Genomic DNA, 19554 nt, shown 5'->3' on the forward strand with positions numbered 1-19554 from the left:
AGATATACAGATTGCCAACGAACACATGAAAGGATGCTAAACATCACTAATCATTAGAGAAATGGAAACCAAAACTACAATGAGATATCACCTCACACCGGTCAGAATGGCCATCATCAAAAAATCTACAAACAATAAATGCTGGAGAGGGTGTGGAGAAAAGGGAACCCTCTTGCACTGTTGGTGGGAATGTAAATTGATACAGCCACTATGGAGAACAGTATGGAGATTCCTTAAAAAACTAAAAATAGAATTACCATATGACCCAGCAATCCCACTACTGGGCATATACCCTGAGAAAACCATAATTCAAAAAGAGTCATGTACCAAAATGTTCACTGCAGCCCTATTTACAATAGCCAGGAGATGGAAGCAACCTAAGTGTCCATCGACAGATGAATGGATAAAGAAGATGTGGCACATATATACAATGGAATATTACTCAGCCATAAAAAGAAACGAAATTGAGTTATTTGTAGTGAGGTGGATGGACCTAGAGTCTGTCATACAGAGTGAAATAAGTCAGAAAGAGAAAAATAAATACCGTATGCTAACACATATATTTGGAATCAAAAAAAAAAATGGTTCTGAAGAATGTAGGGGCAGGAAAGGAATAAAGACACAGAAAAACACAGACGTAGAGAATGGACTTGAGGACACGGGGAGGGGAAGAGTAAGCTGGGAAGAAGTGAGAGAGTGGCATGGACATATATACACTACCAAATGTAAAACAGACAGCTAGTGGGAAGCAGCCGCATAGCACAGTGAGATCAGCTTGGTGCTTTGTGTCCCCCCTAGAGGGGTGGGATAGGGAGGGTGGGAGGGAGACGCAAGTGGAAGGAGATATGGGCATATATGTATACATATAGCTGATTCACTTTGCTGTACAGCAGAAACTAATACACCATTGTAAAGCAATTATACTCCAATAAAGATGTTAAAAAAATTAAAAGAAGAAAAAGAAAAATTACCCTATTAAATGACTTTCACTATTACCTCCTCAGCAAATATCTTAACGTAGAAAAGGTTTGGGTTTATACATTTACCAGGGGTCAGCAAACTACGGCCCACGGGCCACTCGCCCCTTTTATAAATGGAGTTTTCCTGGAACACGGCCACTGGCTGCTTTCACTGCAGGGTTGAAGAGCTGTAGCAGAGACCTATGAAGCCCAAACCCTAAAATATTTACTACCTGATCCTTTAAGTGTGTCACTTCCTGACTTAAACTTCAAATAATATATTTAAACTGTCTCTTTGTAGGAATAATTCAACTCAACCTCACCCAAATACCAAAATAAGAGGAGAAAGATTTGAAAGACAGCTTAGGAAATCACTCAGTTAATTGTAATCAAGAATTTCGTAAAACGCTAACATGGGGGTGGCTTCATTGTGCCTTGAGCTGTACTATGGGTTTATTTTAAGACAGATCAAAAACTGGTACTTTATTTGGCCTCACACAATGCTAATTTTTTTGTTTCTGTTATTGCCAATATTTTAAAAATAGGAGCATACGCTTTTTTAAAAAATTAAGGATTCTAGTATCTCACTAAAAAATAAAGGAAGATGGAACAACACTAGAACCATACTCCTACAAGGCAACAATGAGCTGAAGTGACTCCCGTAACGCTGGAGGCTAAGACTCAGCTGACACTTCACACTGTGCTTGCGCTATCCACTTTTTAAAGTTTTTATTTTATACTGGAGTACAGCTGAACTAACACAACATTGGTAATCAACTGTCCACCGTTCTTATCAGAGTTGAGAGGAAAATGAAAATACTACTTCCATCTGTGGCTACATGAAAAGTAGGAAAAGAAAAGAGAGACCGAGGGTCAGAGGCTTCTTAACACTCAGCTCACCTGTTACCCAACTATCCTGGGTATGTGAGTTTGCAACCTCAGGTTTAAGCGATGGCCTCTAGGGAAAATGGCAGAGAAGTACCAGAGAAATCGACAGACCAGAAAGGGCAAGTTAACTGGATGCTTGCACATATCAAGTGGTAGGGATCTCCCCCATATCTTCTAAAGCAGCCCTACTCCTATTTTGGGGCAATTCTGCCTGTTAAAAAGCTTCTTTGGGGCTTCACTGGTGGCACAGTGGTTGAGAGTCCGCCTGCCGATGCAGGGGACACGGGTTTGTGCCCCGGTCCGGGAAGATCCCACATGCCGTGGAGCGGCTGGGCCCGTGAGCCATGGCCACTGAGCCTGTGCGTCCGGAGCCTGTGCTCCGCAACGGGAGAGGCCGCCAACAGTGAGAGGCCCGCGTACTGCAAAAAAAAAAAAAAAAAGCTTCTTTGTACTATTTTTGCAACCTCTTACCAGTCTCTCATTGTTTCAAAACAAAAAGATTAAAAAAAGAAAGAATCCGTTCCTTACACTGATTAGAAATATGCCTTCATTCCTATACCTTACCTGGTCCTTAACAGTATGGGACAAGTTTAATCCCTCTTCCACTGGAAAGTTCTCTCATTATCTATAGTTACCCAGACCCCCACCAAGAGTCTCCTTTCTCAAGGACTAGAAAGAAAAAAAAGCAAGACTTGCACCTCTCGTCCTCTGGAGTATTCATTCATTCGACAAATATTTACTGAGCACCCACCATGAGTACTATTCCAGACTCTGCGGATATGACAGTGAACTATGCTCTTGCCTTGTGGAACTTATACTAAATTATTACATCTAATAATGTAGCATAAGCTATCATTAGGCTTTCCAGTAGCCATACTGTACTACTGTTATTGTACTTAAATTCCCTAATTCTTCCTCATATACAGTGCTCAAACTGTACGCTCAAGTCTAACTTGACTTGTTAGAAGTCTAACTGAGTTATTAGACTTCCAAATTTCTTTATGGTCATCATTGCTAAATATTATATTTTTAGAATCTGCTTTTTTCTTCAGTCTGTCAAGAACTTCTGGAATGCAAATTTCTTCTCCACCTGAACACACACCCTATTCCTTCTGTTTCTTACTGTCTGTAAATCTGATACATATACCTCTCAGTACAGTCATCCAAATTGGTCATTAAAATTGTTGAACAGGACAGTACTGAGGTCACTAAGTGCCCCATGGCATGTCCCTAGCATGCACCCAAACAGACAGGGATCCATTACTTAGTATGCATGGCTTCTCTCACTCAACAAGCTGAGTCCACCTGATCATTTGACCATATTTACATCTGTACACAAGAATATTACTGGATTTAGGTCAAACACCTTCCTAAAGTTCAGATACAGTATGTTTGCCAATTTTCTCTAATCATCTTGGGGAAAAGGGGGGAAAAACATTTTAAGGGGAAGAGAAGAGTTAAAAAGGAAGAACAATGGAGGGAGGATAGGTCACTGTATAGCTTCCAAAATGAACCAGAAGTCTTTAAAATACTAGGCATATTTTTAAAAAGAAAACTCAGTTTATAAAATGATGGTAATCATACCATTGTCTAAAGAAGATGCTGTCTTTAAGACAATTTATCTAATTATATGAACTCTTATACACACTATAGCTTTGGCCATGGTATAGCAGAACACAATTAGCAAATTTAATCACTGGTAACTGTTTTCTATTGTTAAAGCCAAACCACTTTTTTCCCCAACTAAAAGCTTTTTGCCTTCGATATGGTCAATGGTGGTTATTAAGAAAATGGAGGGGCTTCCCTGGTGGCGCAGTGGTTGAGAGTCCGCCTGCCGATGCAGGGGACACGGGTTCGTGCCCCAGTCTGGGGGGATCCCACGTGCCGCGGAGCAGCTGGGCCCGTGAGCCATGGCCGCTGAGCCTGTGTGGCCCGCATACCGCAAAAAAAAACAAAAAAAAGAAAATGGAAATGTTTTGAATTTCCACAAGTATATTTGAACTCTATAAGTTCTACAGTTCACATTAGGGGGTCAGGTTGAAATCATATTTTAAAATGCTAATATATATGAATAAGGTACAAAGCATGACACAAAATAACCTTTAGCACTTGGAATTGAAATGAAATAAAAAGATAATCCATGAACATGATAGTGACTGTTGTCTGGCACAAATTCTGAAAGCACTTTCGGCATTTTAAGTGAATCTTACACTTTAAGTAAACTTTCAGAGTTTCATCTTCAAGCTTTAGAGTTAATATCCAGCAAAAGTCATTATACAGACACAACCTGGGGTTTTTGACACCTTGGCAAAAGCTAGATTACAGTTGAGGGTTTTTTCCCACTAAAAAGAAAAGATTCACCCAACAGCAGTGTAACCAGGTTTATGTGAGGCATGTATAACTTTAAGAAAATAAACTATAAATATTTTAAATCTGTGTACCGAAGTGTTGTTACAAATTATTTAAAAATATTTACTAGCTAAATTTTTACCGTTTATACCTTTTTAGCCTAGATGTTAATCTACCTTGAAAGTAACAAAATGTGAATTATTGCAAAATACTCTAAATTCGTCATTCTTTAGTAAACTCCCAAAGCGAACAGCAATAGTTTTATTTCACTACTCAGGTAATTAAAGCACAACATTTCACCCTGTCTTACATCATATATGAAACCTAAAAGGTTTCTATTTTATAGTACAGTGGAAGGTGTCTTAAATACAAGTACTATTTACATAAGGAGTGGACTTGCATCCTATCATGCTATACCCAATCACTATAATTCTCCTCCTCTCAAAACTTAGCTTGAGAACCAGGGAATGTTAACCTCCAGAGCACTTTTCCCTCCAAACTGCTTACCTGAATATACTTCCGCTGTGTCTCATCATTTAAAACATGTGCAACGTGCTTGGAAAAAATCTTTTCCCTACCGGTTCTGGCATGGATGCCAACCATAGTGACACCAATGGGCCAAGGGGCATTTCCAATGGCCATCTGAAGATAAGCATCATTAGCCTAAAAAGAGAGTTGAAGAAGAGATCAGGAAAGGAGAAATAGTCTGCTGGTCCAAATTTTCATTTAGTATTTCACAGCCCTTCGTGATGAAATTTTCATCCATCTCTTGGGCGTGTTGAAAATATTATCATTCCCATTATCCAAACAAAAGAAATTAAAATATGGGGTGACTGACTGCTTACCCAGGACCACATATGTCTGTGGAAAAACAGAAACCAATGCTAATCCAGGGATTAAAAAGACAAAACATTCCTTTGCAGCCTTGGTGCACTGGAAGTTAATACATTTCAGATCTGGAATTACCAGGCAGGTAATTTGATGCACTGACAAAAACTCTAGTCTGAGTTTCCGTTAGACCTAGTCTTCTCCCTAGGTGGTCACAGAGAAGACAGAGGCTAACTAGTTTTTCATAATCCAACCTGAAACTACAACTACTCCCTGCACAGCAGTGCAGACCTCTGAAAGCAGTGTGGGCTCTGTGTGCTGAGACCATCACATCGGGTCCATAGCAGATGTGTAAACAGAGATTAAATACTGGCGCTCGAGCCAAATAGCTAAAGGATGAGATCACTTCACTTTGGCCCCCCAGACCTCCCACCTGCCAAGAACCTTAAAAGCGACAAAATGAGAAGAGAGAAAGCAATGAAGAAAAATGGCTCTTTTTCTAAACCAAGCCTGGCTACCTGGGCTGGGGTGGGGGACAAAACAGAAAGCAAGTAAACTCTAAAAGACCCCAACGGTTTCAGAGAGGCTTACACAGCCAGGCCTCAAAGAGATCTTCATTTAAAAATCAAACAACTATGAGACTGATATACTGAATTTTAAAACGGCATATACACATTTTTTTAAATCCCTGATACTCGTGTGTGTAAAGTTTAATACTGGATATTAACTGATAAAATTTCCAATATTCAGTTTCCCCAAATTTCCAAAGAAGAGTGTCCTAATATTAAGTTTTAGTTCTTTCTGTACTTTATATAAAATAAACTTTCACCAGCTTCTCATATACGAGAATGAGAAAAGTATCAAGAGGGAAGGCATCGCCTCTAGCAAGCAAGTGCTGTGAGTTCCTTCTGCACTGATGGTGACCTTATCCATCCATCCCAATGCAATCATCCCTGCTAAGCTCCAGGCAACAGAAACTATCCAAAAATAAAACTCATAGCTATAAAGCAGAAACACTTTCTCTGACTAACCAACAGGCTCTCGTCTAGAGGGACTAAAAACACTACTTTAGCCCATTAGCATGAGGCTCTCATCAAGGAGATCTCCAGTCACACAGGATCACCCACAGTCCCTTCTGAGGACAGACACTCAGAGCACAGGAATAAGCAACGCATGCCCACTTTTCTGGCAGAGCCCCATCGAGGCTCTGGAACTGTCACTGGAGATGCTGCACGGAACCCTCCACTCCTCTCTTGGGAGGCACAGCCGCCGGAAGCCTCCCTCCTCAAACTCGGCTGATGGCCCACGAGCAGGGGTGCACTTCCAATCCCATTAGTGGTGCAAGAGGCCCTTCTCTTCTTGTTCGCCACACGGACTGATGGCCTTCCACCTCCTTTCGAAACTCTACCCAGGAAGCACATGGACCCCAGAGCTCTGTCCTCTGCCACCTGGTCCCAGAGTCCACTCAGGAATAAAGACACTGCAGCAGGGGAAGTCTCCCCTCCTGGGCTTTGCTATTGTTGCAGTACTGAAATGGGAGAGAGAAATTCTGGCAGCCTTACTTGGAACATTTTCTCAGAGAAAACAGCATAAAGGGCAGTTAAATTCCACTGTATCATTAGTACGATGGTTCAGCTATATTATGGATTAAGTAGGTTTTTATAGCTGGCCTGGGAAACTAATCTACGTAACATTGCTTCTACGGGAAAATTTGTTCCAAGCCATAATCAACAATCTAAAAACTTTGAAATTCAATCCCATTCATGAAATGAACGGCTGCCTATATCCAGTTTGTGAAGAATCTTTACACCTTCCTTAAAAATGACTAAAAATTACAGTGCAGTCTTAAACTTTATTATTCATGCCTAACAATAAAGCTAATATATTAGAAAATGAAAGTTTTTTTACTACTAATTCATTTCACATTTATTCTTAAATCTTCTATTAAAATACTCCCACACGAGATGAACATATTATGTACACAACCTACGTATGCTCATAAACATAATTCTGATGCACAGCATGGTAATGTACCTTCACATATTCCCTCTGCAACATGAATTTAATGATATCTGTTATGGATTCTTTAATATCAGCAGGAAGATTCTGGAAAAGAAAAAAAAGCATAACTAAATTTTGGAAGCTACAGTGTTACAGACTGCATTTATTCTAACTTTATATATTCTATTTTTTAAAAATCAGTTAACAAAAGCATTTTTCGTGAAACCTCACCCTTTTCCGTAGCTTTCTGAAAAGGGGTCTGAGATAGGACTCGGTCTGTTTCTGAGTAGCACTGTTGAGTTTACCCTGTACACTGCGCTTCACATAATCCTCTCTGGCATTCAGCTCCTTAGCCCAAACACCAAGAAGAAACTGTGGGAAAAAAGGGTAAATTTAGACTACAATGCCACCCAGTGGTTCTGTAAGCTTAAAAGTTCTCTGATGCACAAAATGGTATACACTCATCCTTAGAGTAAATGTCTTGACTGATTAAAACATCAACCAATATGTAACTAATGAACTATCTCTGCTTACTGCGTCACGTATGTTTTAATGCAGTACCTTTGGCAAGTCACAGACTTCCCTATTCTACACCTCTCCCAGCTCAGATGCGATCCATTTCCCCTGAAAGAGCTATCAAATTTCACCGGCAACTGCTTGACAGAAATAAACTTTTATTTGTATTTCTATTACATAAAATTCAACCTACCTAGACTCATCAGCCATAATGCCATATGTGCTGTGATATTTAATCAATCTTCCAGGGATGATGTTGTAGTATTTGGACTTTCTACTTTTGCAGTAGAGACCACAATTCAATTAAAAATTCCCTCTAAAGTGCCTGACCAAAGGAGAAGGAAGGAAAAAAACGAACGAAAATAAAAGAAACTATGACCAGCCCCCACCCTGCCCCAGAAAACTACCCAGGTGCCCCCTGAGTTAAATGCACAAAGAGCATCCTTCCCAGAGGCAGGTAAACACTGAGGGCTGAGGAAGCCATACTCCCCTAGCGGTGTTACCTATGCATGTCCTACATAGGGAGAGGCTGTCACTCAAAGAGGAAATTCTAGTTCATGCTAGATCCCACCACGCCCTAGCTAATTCCATGCCAAATCCTCAACAGATTGAGAATCTTGATGACTAATTATGTTGTATTTAAACTGTAAACACAAGTAAAAGCATTTCTTGCATTTATATCTCTTGTTCTGAACACAAATAATGTGTGAATAAATGTTAAAAGGAATCTGGGATTTGCACATACGCTACCTAAACCACTGAAAGAGGAATTCTGGGAAGGATGAATGAGCTAAATCGCAAGTCTCTGAAAGGCTGCTCGAGTGTTTGCCTTTTTCCCTGTCAACGTCTTCCCACCTCCTTCCCTTCCTTAGTGTCATCATCTCTCAGAAAAGCTTCTCCTTATTGCACTCCTTCCCAGAGTGTTTAAAAACAAATTTTTAATCCTTAGAACTTCTTGTTCATTCCACTGCTATGATTCTTTTCGGTGTATTTACATTAATAAGTCAGCTTTACAAGTGCTATGAAGAAAGTAAATATACATTTTCTTTGTTTAACCTCTATATCCAAGCACATAGCAATATCATAAACACCGTACGTGCAGAAATGTTTAGTGAGGATTTCCCTTTCCAGTCTGTAACTCTTAAACAATTCAAAAATGAAAACCCCAAAAAAACCCCCCAAAAACAGAAAGTAAGACCAGTTCTTAACCAAAGAAAACATGTCCTCCTTTTCTAGCCAAAAAGTACATACCTTCAGGAATTTGGTAATGATGTCCATGTCTTTATGATCATCACCTTTTCCTAAAGACTCTCCCAGTGCCTGAAGAAAAAGAGTGCTTCTGTTCATTAGTCAAGAGCAACAGCGGAATACATACATTAGCAACACCAGACTGAACATGGCTCTTTATTACATATACGTATGGTCCAATTTTGATTTAAAACCCTGATGGAATTTCTAGATAGATTTAAAAAAAAAGACAATTGGCCATTTTAAATTTAGAGAGCATGTTATCTTTTATGACTCAAAGAGGGAGTAAAGGGAATGACTGCTAATGAACATGAACAAGGTTTATTTTTAGGGGAACAAAATGCTCTAAACTTGGATTGTGATGATGGTTGTAGCAACCTGTGAATATACTAAAAACCACTGAATTGTACACATTAAATGGATAAATTGTATAGTATGTGACTATCTCCAAAGCTGTTTGAAACGAAGGAAAAAAGAAAAAAATGTCCAGAACTGGTTGCTCACACCAATTATTGCAGTAAAATTTAGGGGGTCGAGGTATAATTAAAAGGACATCTTCCTTAACTACAGTCTCACTCACAGCATGCAATGTGGGTTAAGAGCCAGGAACGAAAGGTGACAGAAAAAATAACTATGTTTTATTAACCATTAAGAACTTTAAACTAAGTCATTATTTTTGCTCATGCTAGATATTTAGATAATACAACTTTTAAATAAGATTACATATATCACTCCACATTCAACACACTGGCAAAAATAAGAAAGCAAGATACTGCCAGGTGTTGGCAGGGATGCAGGGATACAAGACACTCACACACTGCTGGTGGAGGGTGGAGACTGGCAAACCCATTACAGAGAGCAATTTGGCAGTACTCAGGCAAGTTAAACATATATCAGAAGCAATCCTGCTTCTGCTCCAGAGGGGTCATGTGCAAGACTGTCACAAAGCTGTCTGTGGTAACAGGGAGCTGGGAGCAATCTCACTGTCTGTCATTATGGCGAACAAAAAGTAAAAGGCAGTGAATGCCACAGTGTATGAAATGCTAAGTTAAAATCAAAGGTTTAGATGTACCTAAGGCATCAAGGATGGAACTTAACATAGTTCTAAGTGGGAAAAAAGTGAACAGAATGAAGAATTTCACAGTAAAATATCATTTACGTGTATACCAAAACACATGCCGACAAACACTACTGGTTCTACAAGACCATCAACAAATCAAAGGATACACATCAAACACATCAGAACGAATACTTTTGAAGGCAGGAAGTAGGCGAATGTGTACAGAAAACGAGAAAAAGCGAGTGAATAAACGCAAGGCACGAAACAGAAGAAGGGCCTTTGTAGTGACCAAAGACGCCAGCGCGCTGTACACTGAAGAGTCTGAGGAGCTCAACCATCTGCCGCAGGGAATGAAAGGCATGACGGGGAATCAGGGAAGGTGGCGGAGGGATCACCTCTAACTCTTCAATTGTGGTGTTTTCTTCATGAACTTTCAAATCATTCTGGGTGTCTTCCTCTCCAGGTTCTTGGCCACCCACAATTTCATTCAGGTACTGCTGATCAATCTTATCCAAAGCTGCCTTCAGATCATTCCTCAATCCCTGAGGAAAGGTAAAAAGTTACACCTGGTATGAAATTTCACTGATGTTTCACTTCTGATTTTTTCTCTAATAATGAGTATAATCCACTTTTTTCTCCACAAAGAAACTCAAACAATATTTCAATTTATCATACAGCTGTCACCACCGTCCATGCAAAGTCAATTCTTATGAACATATTTAAATTTAAATGGTCAGAAAAATAAAACATATGAGTGACAAATCCAAATAAGAATAGGCGTTAATGCTGTAATTTTCTAATGAGGCCCTAGTGAAAGTGACCAGGTCTCCACTGGTCCCCAACCCATTCTCCTGGTTCATTGAAAATGTCTAACAACTGCAACTATTGATACTTTGAACTCCCAAAACATTTGGAAATGTCAACAGTATAAAACCAGGGATATCCTAGGATATCCTAGGATTTCACTATGTTTCTAACAAACCAGCAAATTCCACATTCTATTCACTTCCAGTTTGTGACCACTTGGTAAAACTGGAAGCCTTAAAGCTAGACCCTCGGCATATACCACATTCAAAAATTAACTCAAAATGGATCAAAGACCCAAATGTAAGAGCTAAAACTATAAAACTCTTAGAGTTACCTAACAAAACAGAAAACAACCTGATTTAAAATGGGCAAAGGACTTCAACAGATGACATACAAACGGCCAGTACATAAATGAAAAGATGCTCAACATCACTAGTCCTTAAGGAAATGCAAATCAAACCACAGAGAGATGCCACTTCACAGCCATTAGGATGAATATTATCAACAGAAAACAGAAACTAACAACTTGGCTAGGATATGAAGAAACAGACCCTAGTGCACTGCTGGAAATGTGAAATGGTACAGCTGCTGTGGAAAATGGTACGGCAATATCTGAAAAAGTTAAACATACCCACACCAAGATACATTATAATGTCCAAAGTTAAAGACAACTCCTACAACACAACACAGGCGGAGCAGTCTTTGACATAAATCTTAGCAATACTCTCTTTAATCAGTCTTTAAGGCAAAAGAAATAAAAGCAAAACCAAACAAATGGGACGTGATTACACTTGAAAGCTTTTGCACAGCAAGGAAACCATCAACACAAAAAGACAACCTACTGAATGGGAGAAAATATTTATAAATGATGTGACCCACAAGGGGTTAATATCCAAAATATACAAACAGCTCATACAACTCAATATCAAAAAACAACCCAATCCAAACATGGTCAGAAGACCTGAACAGACATTTCTCCAAAGAAGACATGCAGATGGCTAACAGGCACATGAAAAGATGCTCCACATCACTAATTATTAGAGAAATGCAAATCAAAACTATGATGAGGTATCACCTCACACCTGTCAGAATGGCCATCATCGAAAAGTCTACAAAACAAAAGTTGCAGAGGATGTGGAGAAAAGGGAACCCTCATACACTGTTGGTAGGAATGAAAATTGAGAGAGCCACTATGGAAAACAGTATTCAGGTTCCTTAAACTAAAAATAGAACTACCATATGATCCAGCAATCCCACTCCTGGGTATATACCCAGAAAAAGTGAAAATACTAAATTCGAAAAGATACATGCACCCCAATGGTCACAGCAGCACTATTTATGATAGCCAAGACATGGAAGCAACCCAAGTGCCCAACAGGTGACTGGATTAAGAAGATGTGACACACACATACACACAAACACACACACACACACACACACACACACACACACACAGAGGAATATTACTCAGCCATAAAAAAAGAATGAAATTCTGCCATTTGCAACAACATGGATGGACCTGGAGAGTATTATGCTTAGTGAAATAAGTCAGACAGAGAAAGACAAATACTGTATATCACCCATATGTGGAAACTAAAAAATAATACAAATGAAAGTATATGCAAAACAGAAACAGACAGATATCGAAAACAAACTTGTGGTTACCAAAGGGGGAAGGAAAGGAGAGAGGGACAAATTAGGGGTATGGGAGTAACAGATACAAACTATTATATTTAAAATAGATAAGCAACAAGGATATACTGTATCGCACAGGGAATTATACCCAATATCTTGTAATAACCTATAATGGAATATAATCTGCAAAAACCTGAATCACTATGCTCTATACCCAAAATTAACACAATACTGTAAAACAACTATACTTCAATTAAAAAAAAAAAAGTTAAAGAAGGAGAGCATCTTAAAAGCAGCAAGAGAAAAACAGCTTGTTTTGTACAAGGGAACCCCGCTCCCCCATAAGACTATCAGGAGACTTTTTTCAGCAGAAACTTTGCAGACCAGGAGGGAGTGGCACAATATATTCAAAGTGCTAAAAGAACAAACTTCCAAGAACACTCTACCCAGCAAAGTTATCATTCAGAATTGAAGAAGCAACAGTTTCCAGAGAAGCAAAGCTAAAGGAGTTCATCATCACTAAACCAGCCTTATAAGAAATGTTAAAGGGACTTCTTTAAGCTGGCAAGAAACGGCACTAATTAATAACAAGAAAACATATGAAAGTACGTATCTCACTGGTAAAGGTAAATATATAGTAAAAGTAGTGAACCACTCATAAAGCTAGTATGAAGATTAAAAGACAAAAGTAGTAAAAACAACTCTACAACAATTAGTTAAGGGCTACACAAGACAAAAAGATGTAAAATGTGGTATCAGAAAAATAAAACGTGGAGGGAGGGGAGTAAAAATGTAGAGCTTCAGAATGTGTTCCAATTTATGAACTTTTAGACTGCTCCAGTTATTTCTAAAATAAATAAATCACAGGGATATAATGTACAGCATAGTGACTAAAGGTAATAATACTGTATTGCATATTTCAAAGTTACTGAGAGTAGATCTCTAAAAAAAAAGTCCTCATCACAAGAAAAAAAAATTTTGTTGTAACTCTGTATGGTGATGAATATTAACTAGATTATTGTGGTGATCATATAAAATCATTATGCTGTACACCTGAAATTAATGTTATATGTCAATTATACCCCAGTTTTTAAAAAGTACATAAGAAACTCTAGTATTTGGGACAGGCTTAAATAAGATTAGAATACAGCAGGTTGTAATAAATTAATATTAAAAGCTAGGAGATTTTTCAAGTAATGAAATGAGCAGTAGAAAAATTAAATCAGGTAACAAAAATTGAATAGTTCACATTAGCATTTTAAACTATCTTTTGATAAGGAAAATGACTCAAGAGATAGAAGAGAAACAAATATCGGTGAAATGAAGCATTACAAAACCACTTACTCTTTCCAAGAATTTAAGTTAGGAAAGTTCAGATAGGACTGAAAATAAAGAAAAACAAATTGATGTGCACATTAATAATATAAATGAAGAAAAATTTTTAAATTCATTATGCTTTAAAAAAAAGTTAGGTTTTCCCTGGTGGCGCAGTGGTTGAGAGTCCGCCTGCCGATGCAGGGGACACGGGTTTGTGCCCTGGTCTGGGAGGATCCCACATGCGGCGGAGCGGCTGGGCCCATAAGCCATGGCCACTGGGCCTGCGCATCCGGAGCCTGTGCTCCGCGGCAGGAGAGGCCACAGAGGTGGGAGGCCCGTGTACCGCAAAAAAAAAAAAAAAAAAAAAGTTAGACACAGAATCACCGTATGATCTAGCAATTCCACTTCTGGGAATATATGCAAAAGAAGTGAAAGCAGGGACTCAAACAGATATTTATATACTTGTGTCCATAGCAGGATTATTCACAATAGCCAAAAGGTAGAAGCAACCTACATGTCCATCGAGGGTGAATGGATAAACAAAATGGGGTCCATATATACAATGGAGTATTACTCAGCCTTAAAAAGGCAGGAAATGCTGACACCTGCTACAAAGCAGCTGCACCTTTAAGGCAGCATTCTAAGTTAGAAGGCCAGTCCAAGGAGCCTTCAGATGACCTCAGCCACAGCCCTCACCTGACTGTATCACATGCAAGACCCCAAGCAAAAAACTGCCCAGCTTACTTAGCCCAATCGAACCACAGAACTGTGAGGGAGAATGATAAATTACCTTAGGTTACTAGGTTTCGGGGTGGTTTGTTACCATCATAGATGACTGAGAAAGATTTTATAATAATGAATTGTTTTAAGCTGTAAGTTTTGGGGTGGATTGTTACACAGCCACAGATAACCACACCTGTCTCTCACTGAAAGAACAAGTTAATAAGGCCACAGAAGATCTGAACACCATCACTGTAACTGCCATTTATCCAAAGCATAAACATACTCTTTTCAAGAGTCCATGGAATATTCGCCAAGACAGACCATAAGCTGAGCCATAAAACAAGATTAGAGTCCTAAAAGTAAAGCTAAAATTATTAAAGTTTTAGAAGAAAATACCATCTCTTTAAGCAAAGATTTCTTAAGCAAAACACCAAAAGCAATAACCATAAAGCGAACTTCATCAAAATTTGGAAGTCCTGCCCATGGAAAGGCACCATTAAGAGAACAGGTAAGGCCTAGACTAGGAAAGAAGAGACACAAAACATGAATCTGTATATCTGACAAAGACTCCAGAATACACATAAAGAACGCCTATAACTCAGAAATAAAAAGACAAACAACCCAACTGAAACATGAACAAAAGACACACTGCATAGAGAAAGATATGGCCAACAAGTCTATGAAAAGATGCTCATCATCTTTAGTTATCAGGGAACTGTGAATAGAACCACAATGAGATACTACCACAACACAAGAAAATGGTTAAAATTTAAAAGACTAACAATAACAAACGCTGAAGAGACACTGGAAATATTTGGCATTTCCTAAAAAGCTGAACACACATTTACTCTTACTATACAGCAATTCCACTTCTAAGTATTTACCAGAGAGATAAAAACATATTTACCCAAGAGGAATAACACAGATCCAAAAAAGATCTGTGTAAGAATGTTCACAGCAGTTTTATTCATAACAGCCCAAAGCTAGAAACATATTCTGATATATTCATACAGCTGAATATCATCAGCAATGTAAAGGAACAAACTACCAACATCCACAATAACATGGACAAATCTACAAAATATCACACTGAGCAAAAGAAGCCAGACACACATCCTCTAAATTCACTGGTGGGGATAGAATTTAACAAGGTGGCTGCCCAGGAGTGGAGGAAGTAGAACCCGGGGACTGGCCAAGGGGAGTGCTGGGGAACTTCCATGTGTGTGTGATGAAAATACTCTATATCTTCATAAGGGTAGTGGCCACACACTTGCATGTATTTGTCAAAATGCACTAAACTGCATACCCAAGATGTGTGCTTTTTAAAAGAAAATTAAAGAAAACTTGGGACTTCCCTGGTGGTCCAGGAGTTAAGAATCCACCTTCCAATGCAGGGGACACAGGTTTGATCCCTGGCAGGGGAACTAAGATTCCCACATGCCGCGGGCAACTAAGCCCGCACGACGCAACTACTGAGCCCGCACACCACAACTAGATCTCGAGTGCCGCAAGTAAGACCTGATGAGGCCAAAAACAAATAAATAAATAAATACTGAAAAATAATAAGTAAAAAAAAATAAACTCACGCACACACAAAATTTAAAAAAAAAGAAAACTTACATTCAGCAGCAGTAATCTGGCAACTTTATTTTTCCTTTTTTGTTTATAGTAATGCAATTAGTTGAACTCTGTCGAAGTCCATACTATTCTCATTTATATGGTACAACGACATTCTTCTACCTTTGTTCTGACTTCTTACCTTGTTAACTTCTGGTGTAAGGATCTCTATTTTTCTTAAACGTTGAAAAGCATCATAATCAGTTTCTCCAAAGAGTCTGATTGGTTCTCCTCTTTCTCTTAATCTCCTGATAACCTATTTAAAAAAATATATCAAACAACAATAGTAATTCCCTATGTCATTAGTAATAGTAATTCCTATTTTAGGAGACCAAACACTTATTTTGGTAAGTGAAAAGTAGATGCAGAAAGTAAGTTATATTTCTTTTTCTTTAGTTTCCACTAACAGATATACTGAATTATTGTCACACCTTAAATAACCCTAATGGTTTAGGTCATTTGGCGAGTGTTTCAGAAAGGACCAATCTGTGTAGTAGAATACATAAGAAAAACATTACGATGGGAGGGAGTGATAACATTTATAAAGAGAAAAAAATAAAATAAAACCAAGCCTGGAGTCAGCGATAAGTCAGTGACTATAGATAGCCATGAGTCGGCACTGCAGTACTACATTAAAACCAAAAACTAGTCCCTCAGAAGAGAAAGTGAGTTACAACTGGAGGGAGGGGGACGTGCAGGGCTTTTGAGGGCCTGATAATACTCCTCCTTGACTTCGGCCATCGTTACACGAGTGTGTGTTTTGTAATTATCCACTATGTCGCACATGTTTTACACACTCTTTGTATACATGTGGTATTTCATAAAAAGGACAAACAAGAATTATAATTAAGAAAATAAGTTATAATTTTAAAAATACCAAGAACTTTATCTGGGAACATAAATAGTATCACACTTAGAAACCACTAGCAGGGCTCCCACTGGATTAAATGAAATTCGGTATTAAAAAAACTTAAGAGGTCGTCTAGTGCTATCTCCAATCCATGCAGAAATGACCTCAAAAACACCTTCGTCTGGTCCCTGTCTGACAAATGACAAAAATCACACCTCTTCATGAAACAGCCCATCCCATTTTTGGACAGATATGTTATGCTTCTCAAAATAAATGAAAAGCTACCTCTCTTAATTATCTCAGTTCTTCTTTATGAAACGACAGAGAATATTCAATGCTTTTTCAAAATTAGAACTGTGGTCAATGGATCTTTTTAAAAATCTCAAATATTCTTCGTTTCAGGCCAAGTATTCAAAAGTCCTTCATCTAATTTTCACACACAGCTTCTGGAGTCAGCCCTCCTTTCCTCTGAGAGTTTCCTTTTGCTCAAAGTTAATTTCGTTGTGTACCTTGTGTACAGTCCGAATTCTTTTTTCACAGGAATATCTTTAAAATTTTGTTGTTGGTGTTATTGCTGAAGGAAAATAATAGTTGATATTGACCAGGGTATGGGCAAATACTATAGCTCAGAGTATGAACTGCTATAACAAGTCTGCAGGGCTCTCTGGTAATATGTATCCAAAGCCTTAGGCATGTATATAGTCTTTAGTCATTAGAACAGACTCCAGAAATCATGTTTCTAGAAAATTTTCCAAAGCAAAGTAATCATATATTATTACACATGCAATGACATCTGTATGAGAGTGTTCATCTTAGTATGATCTAAAATAGGGAAATGCTGAGGCAACCTAAATGACCATTAGCACAGAATTGATTTTAAAAATAATAAAGTAGTTTTTAAAATATTATGGGAAATTATGCAGTCATAAAGGAGCATACAGATCTCTGTATTTTGACTTAGAAAGATGTATTAAGAGGAAGTAAGTTACAAAACTCTTTCTTTTAATACATAATTTATATTATTTTAAATAATTTAGACAACTTATCAAGTATAATTATTTAGAATATATGCATTTAATTATACTTAGAATGTGTTTAGTTTTTAAAGTTCAGAATGATATTCTTTAAAAACAACTTAAGACATAAGATATTAGACAACCATACCTAGAAAAGCAGAAATTAATTTAGAACCTCATAAAGAAAATTGAACTAGAATACTGTGCAGCTGGCCAGTTAAGTCATTTTATACGGGAGATAATGACAAAAGTTATGGGAAAGAACTAAATGCAAATGCTGTGGAGTTTTTTTCCCACAAAACATTCATATAAAAACTTACCTCTTGCCTAGAAAGAGTCATGGGTAATTTTTCTTCTGCCAGTTCAAGTTCTAATACTGGATTCGATGAAGTTAATGGTTTCTCGTCCTCCTCTTTTGGCTGTATCTACATTAATAGCCAAAAGAAACGAAATTCTCCTTTTAAAATATAACATGGTTTAACATTTATCATTCTATACATTAGGTATTCACCGAAATTAAACATGTTTTAAATATTGAAGGTTTTCTAAATGTTCCTCTGAGCAAAGAGCTCATAATCGATGTACATGCTTGTGAGAGCTCAGGACACCCAAGCAGAGACCATGCACCCAGGAGACAGCATTCTTGCTACAGAAGTATAATGGTTTCCACAGTCAAAAACTTTAAAAGGCTGAAATTTAGACTCATTTTCTCCCTAGACTCCATGATTTTTACTTTCTTCTTAGAAACAATCAGCTTGCTTCTCCTCTTTGAGAAAATCATCTTACAGGGTTATCTGATCCTTGCTCTGGGTTTAAAATGAAGACCAAAGAAAGGAACTGCTCTCTAACAAAAACCTGTGAAGCCTCAAGCTCCAGCTCTTTCCTCTCCTGATTTTCCTCTCCTGATTTTTGAAAGGTGTTTTTCCAAGTGCACAGGAATCACTGCTGGACATGCAGAAAACTTTCCGATGCTACACAGAACTTGCCCACAAACTGAGCTGTGAATCTTGTGGGAAAATAATGAAAACCAGCACCTCTCTACTCATAGTACAGAAAGAACAGAGTGGACATTCTTGCTCATATGAACCTGCAGAGAAAAAAATTTCTTTATATATTTTCTTGAGTCTGCTGCCCAAGTCACAGTTTACGAAAATTAAGTTCAGCAATTTATAAGCCCCACCGTGTGGTCTGTAAAAAAGATACTGAAACATGGTTTTCCATCTGAACCATAAGACAAATCTAAGGTGCCAAAAGAAGATCAAAAAACAAAAAAGATCACCATTAAGGAAAAACTCACATTCAGTTAAGAAAGGTTATATGGTTAAAATGATATAATTTATGATTCTATAGATTAAAGATTATGTTAATCAGTTTTAACAGTGGTAACAGAAAATTTAGGTAAAAAAACTAAACTTTCATATTTTCACAGACCAAATTAGCATCAAGCCTTTAAAAAAAACGGTAACTGGTTTTTATAAAAGAATAAAAGAAACACATGCTGTATTTTCATTACTACCAAGAAGGAAATATTAAAAGGCTTTATATCGAAAACCCTGTGCTTTCTTTTTAAGCATAAAAACAGATATTGCTCCCAAAATCTCAGGATAAAAAGCATTTTCAATTATAGAATGGCAGTGAATAACTTTAAGGAAAAGATCTAAGACATTCTGTCAGCTGGACTCAAGGTTACAAGCAGCACCTTTACAGTAATGATTTTGCTTCACTGCTTTCCTCTATATA

The 19554-nt window shown here is 37.9% G+C and overlaps 1 protein-coding gene across 2 annotated transcripts in view; it reads right to left on the reverse strand.

Annotated features, from left to right (window-relative positions):
* The window catches only part of PRPF18 (pre-mRNA processing factor 18), a 49347-nt gene that overhangs the window by 13928 nt on the left and 15865 nt on the right, over positions 1–19554 (reverse strand). For both annotated transcript variants that reach the window (XM_030832450.2, XM_060292580.2), the window contains 7 exons: positions 18135–18239; positions 16091–16204; positions 10245–10391; positions 8793–8861; positions 7257–7397; positions 7059–7130; positions 4704–4859 (listed from right to left, as the gene is read on the reverse strand). In XM_030832450.2, coding sequence (XP_030688310.1) covers positions 4704–4859; positions 7059–7130; positions 7257–7397; positions 8793–8861; positions 10245–10391; positions 16091–16204; positions 18135–18239 — 804 coding nt within the window. The remainder of the gene's footprint in view (positions 1–4703; positions 4860–7058; positions 7131–7256; positions 7398–8792; positions 8862–10244; positions 10392–16090; positions 16205–18134; positions 18240–19554) is intronic.

The sequence above is a fragment of the Globicephala melas genome, chromosome 2 (genome assembly GCF_963455315.2).
Source record: "Globicephala melas chromosome 2, mGloMel1.2, whole genome shotgun sequence".
NCBI lineage: Eukaryota > Metazoa > Chordata > Mammalia > Artiodactyla > Delphinidae > Globicephala > Globicephala melas.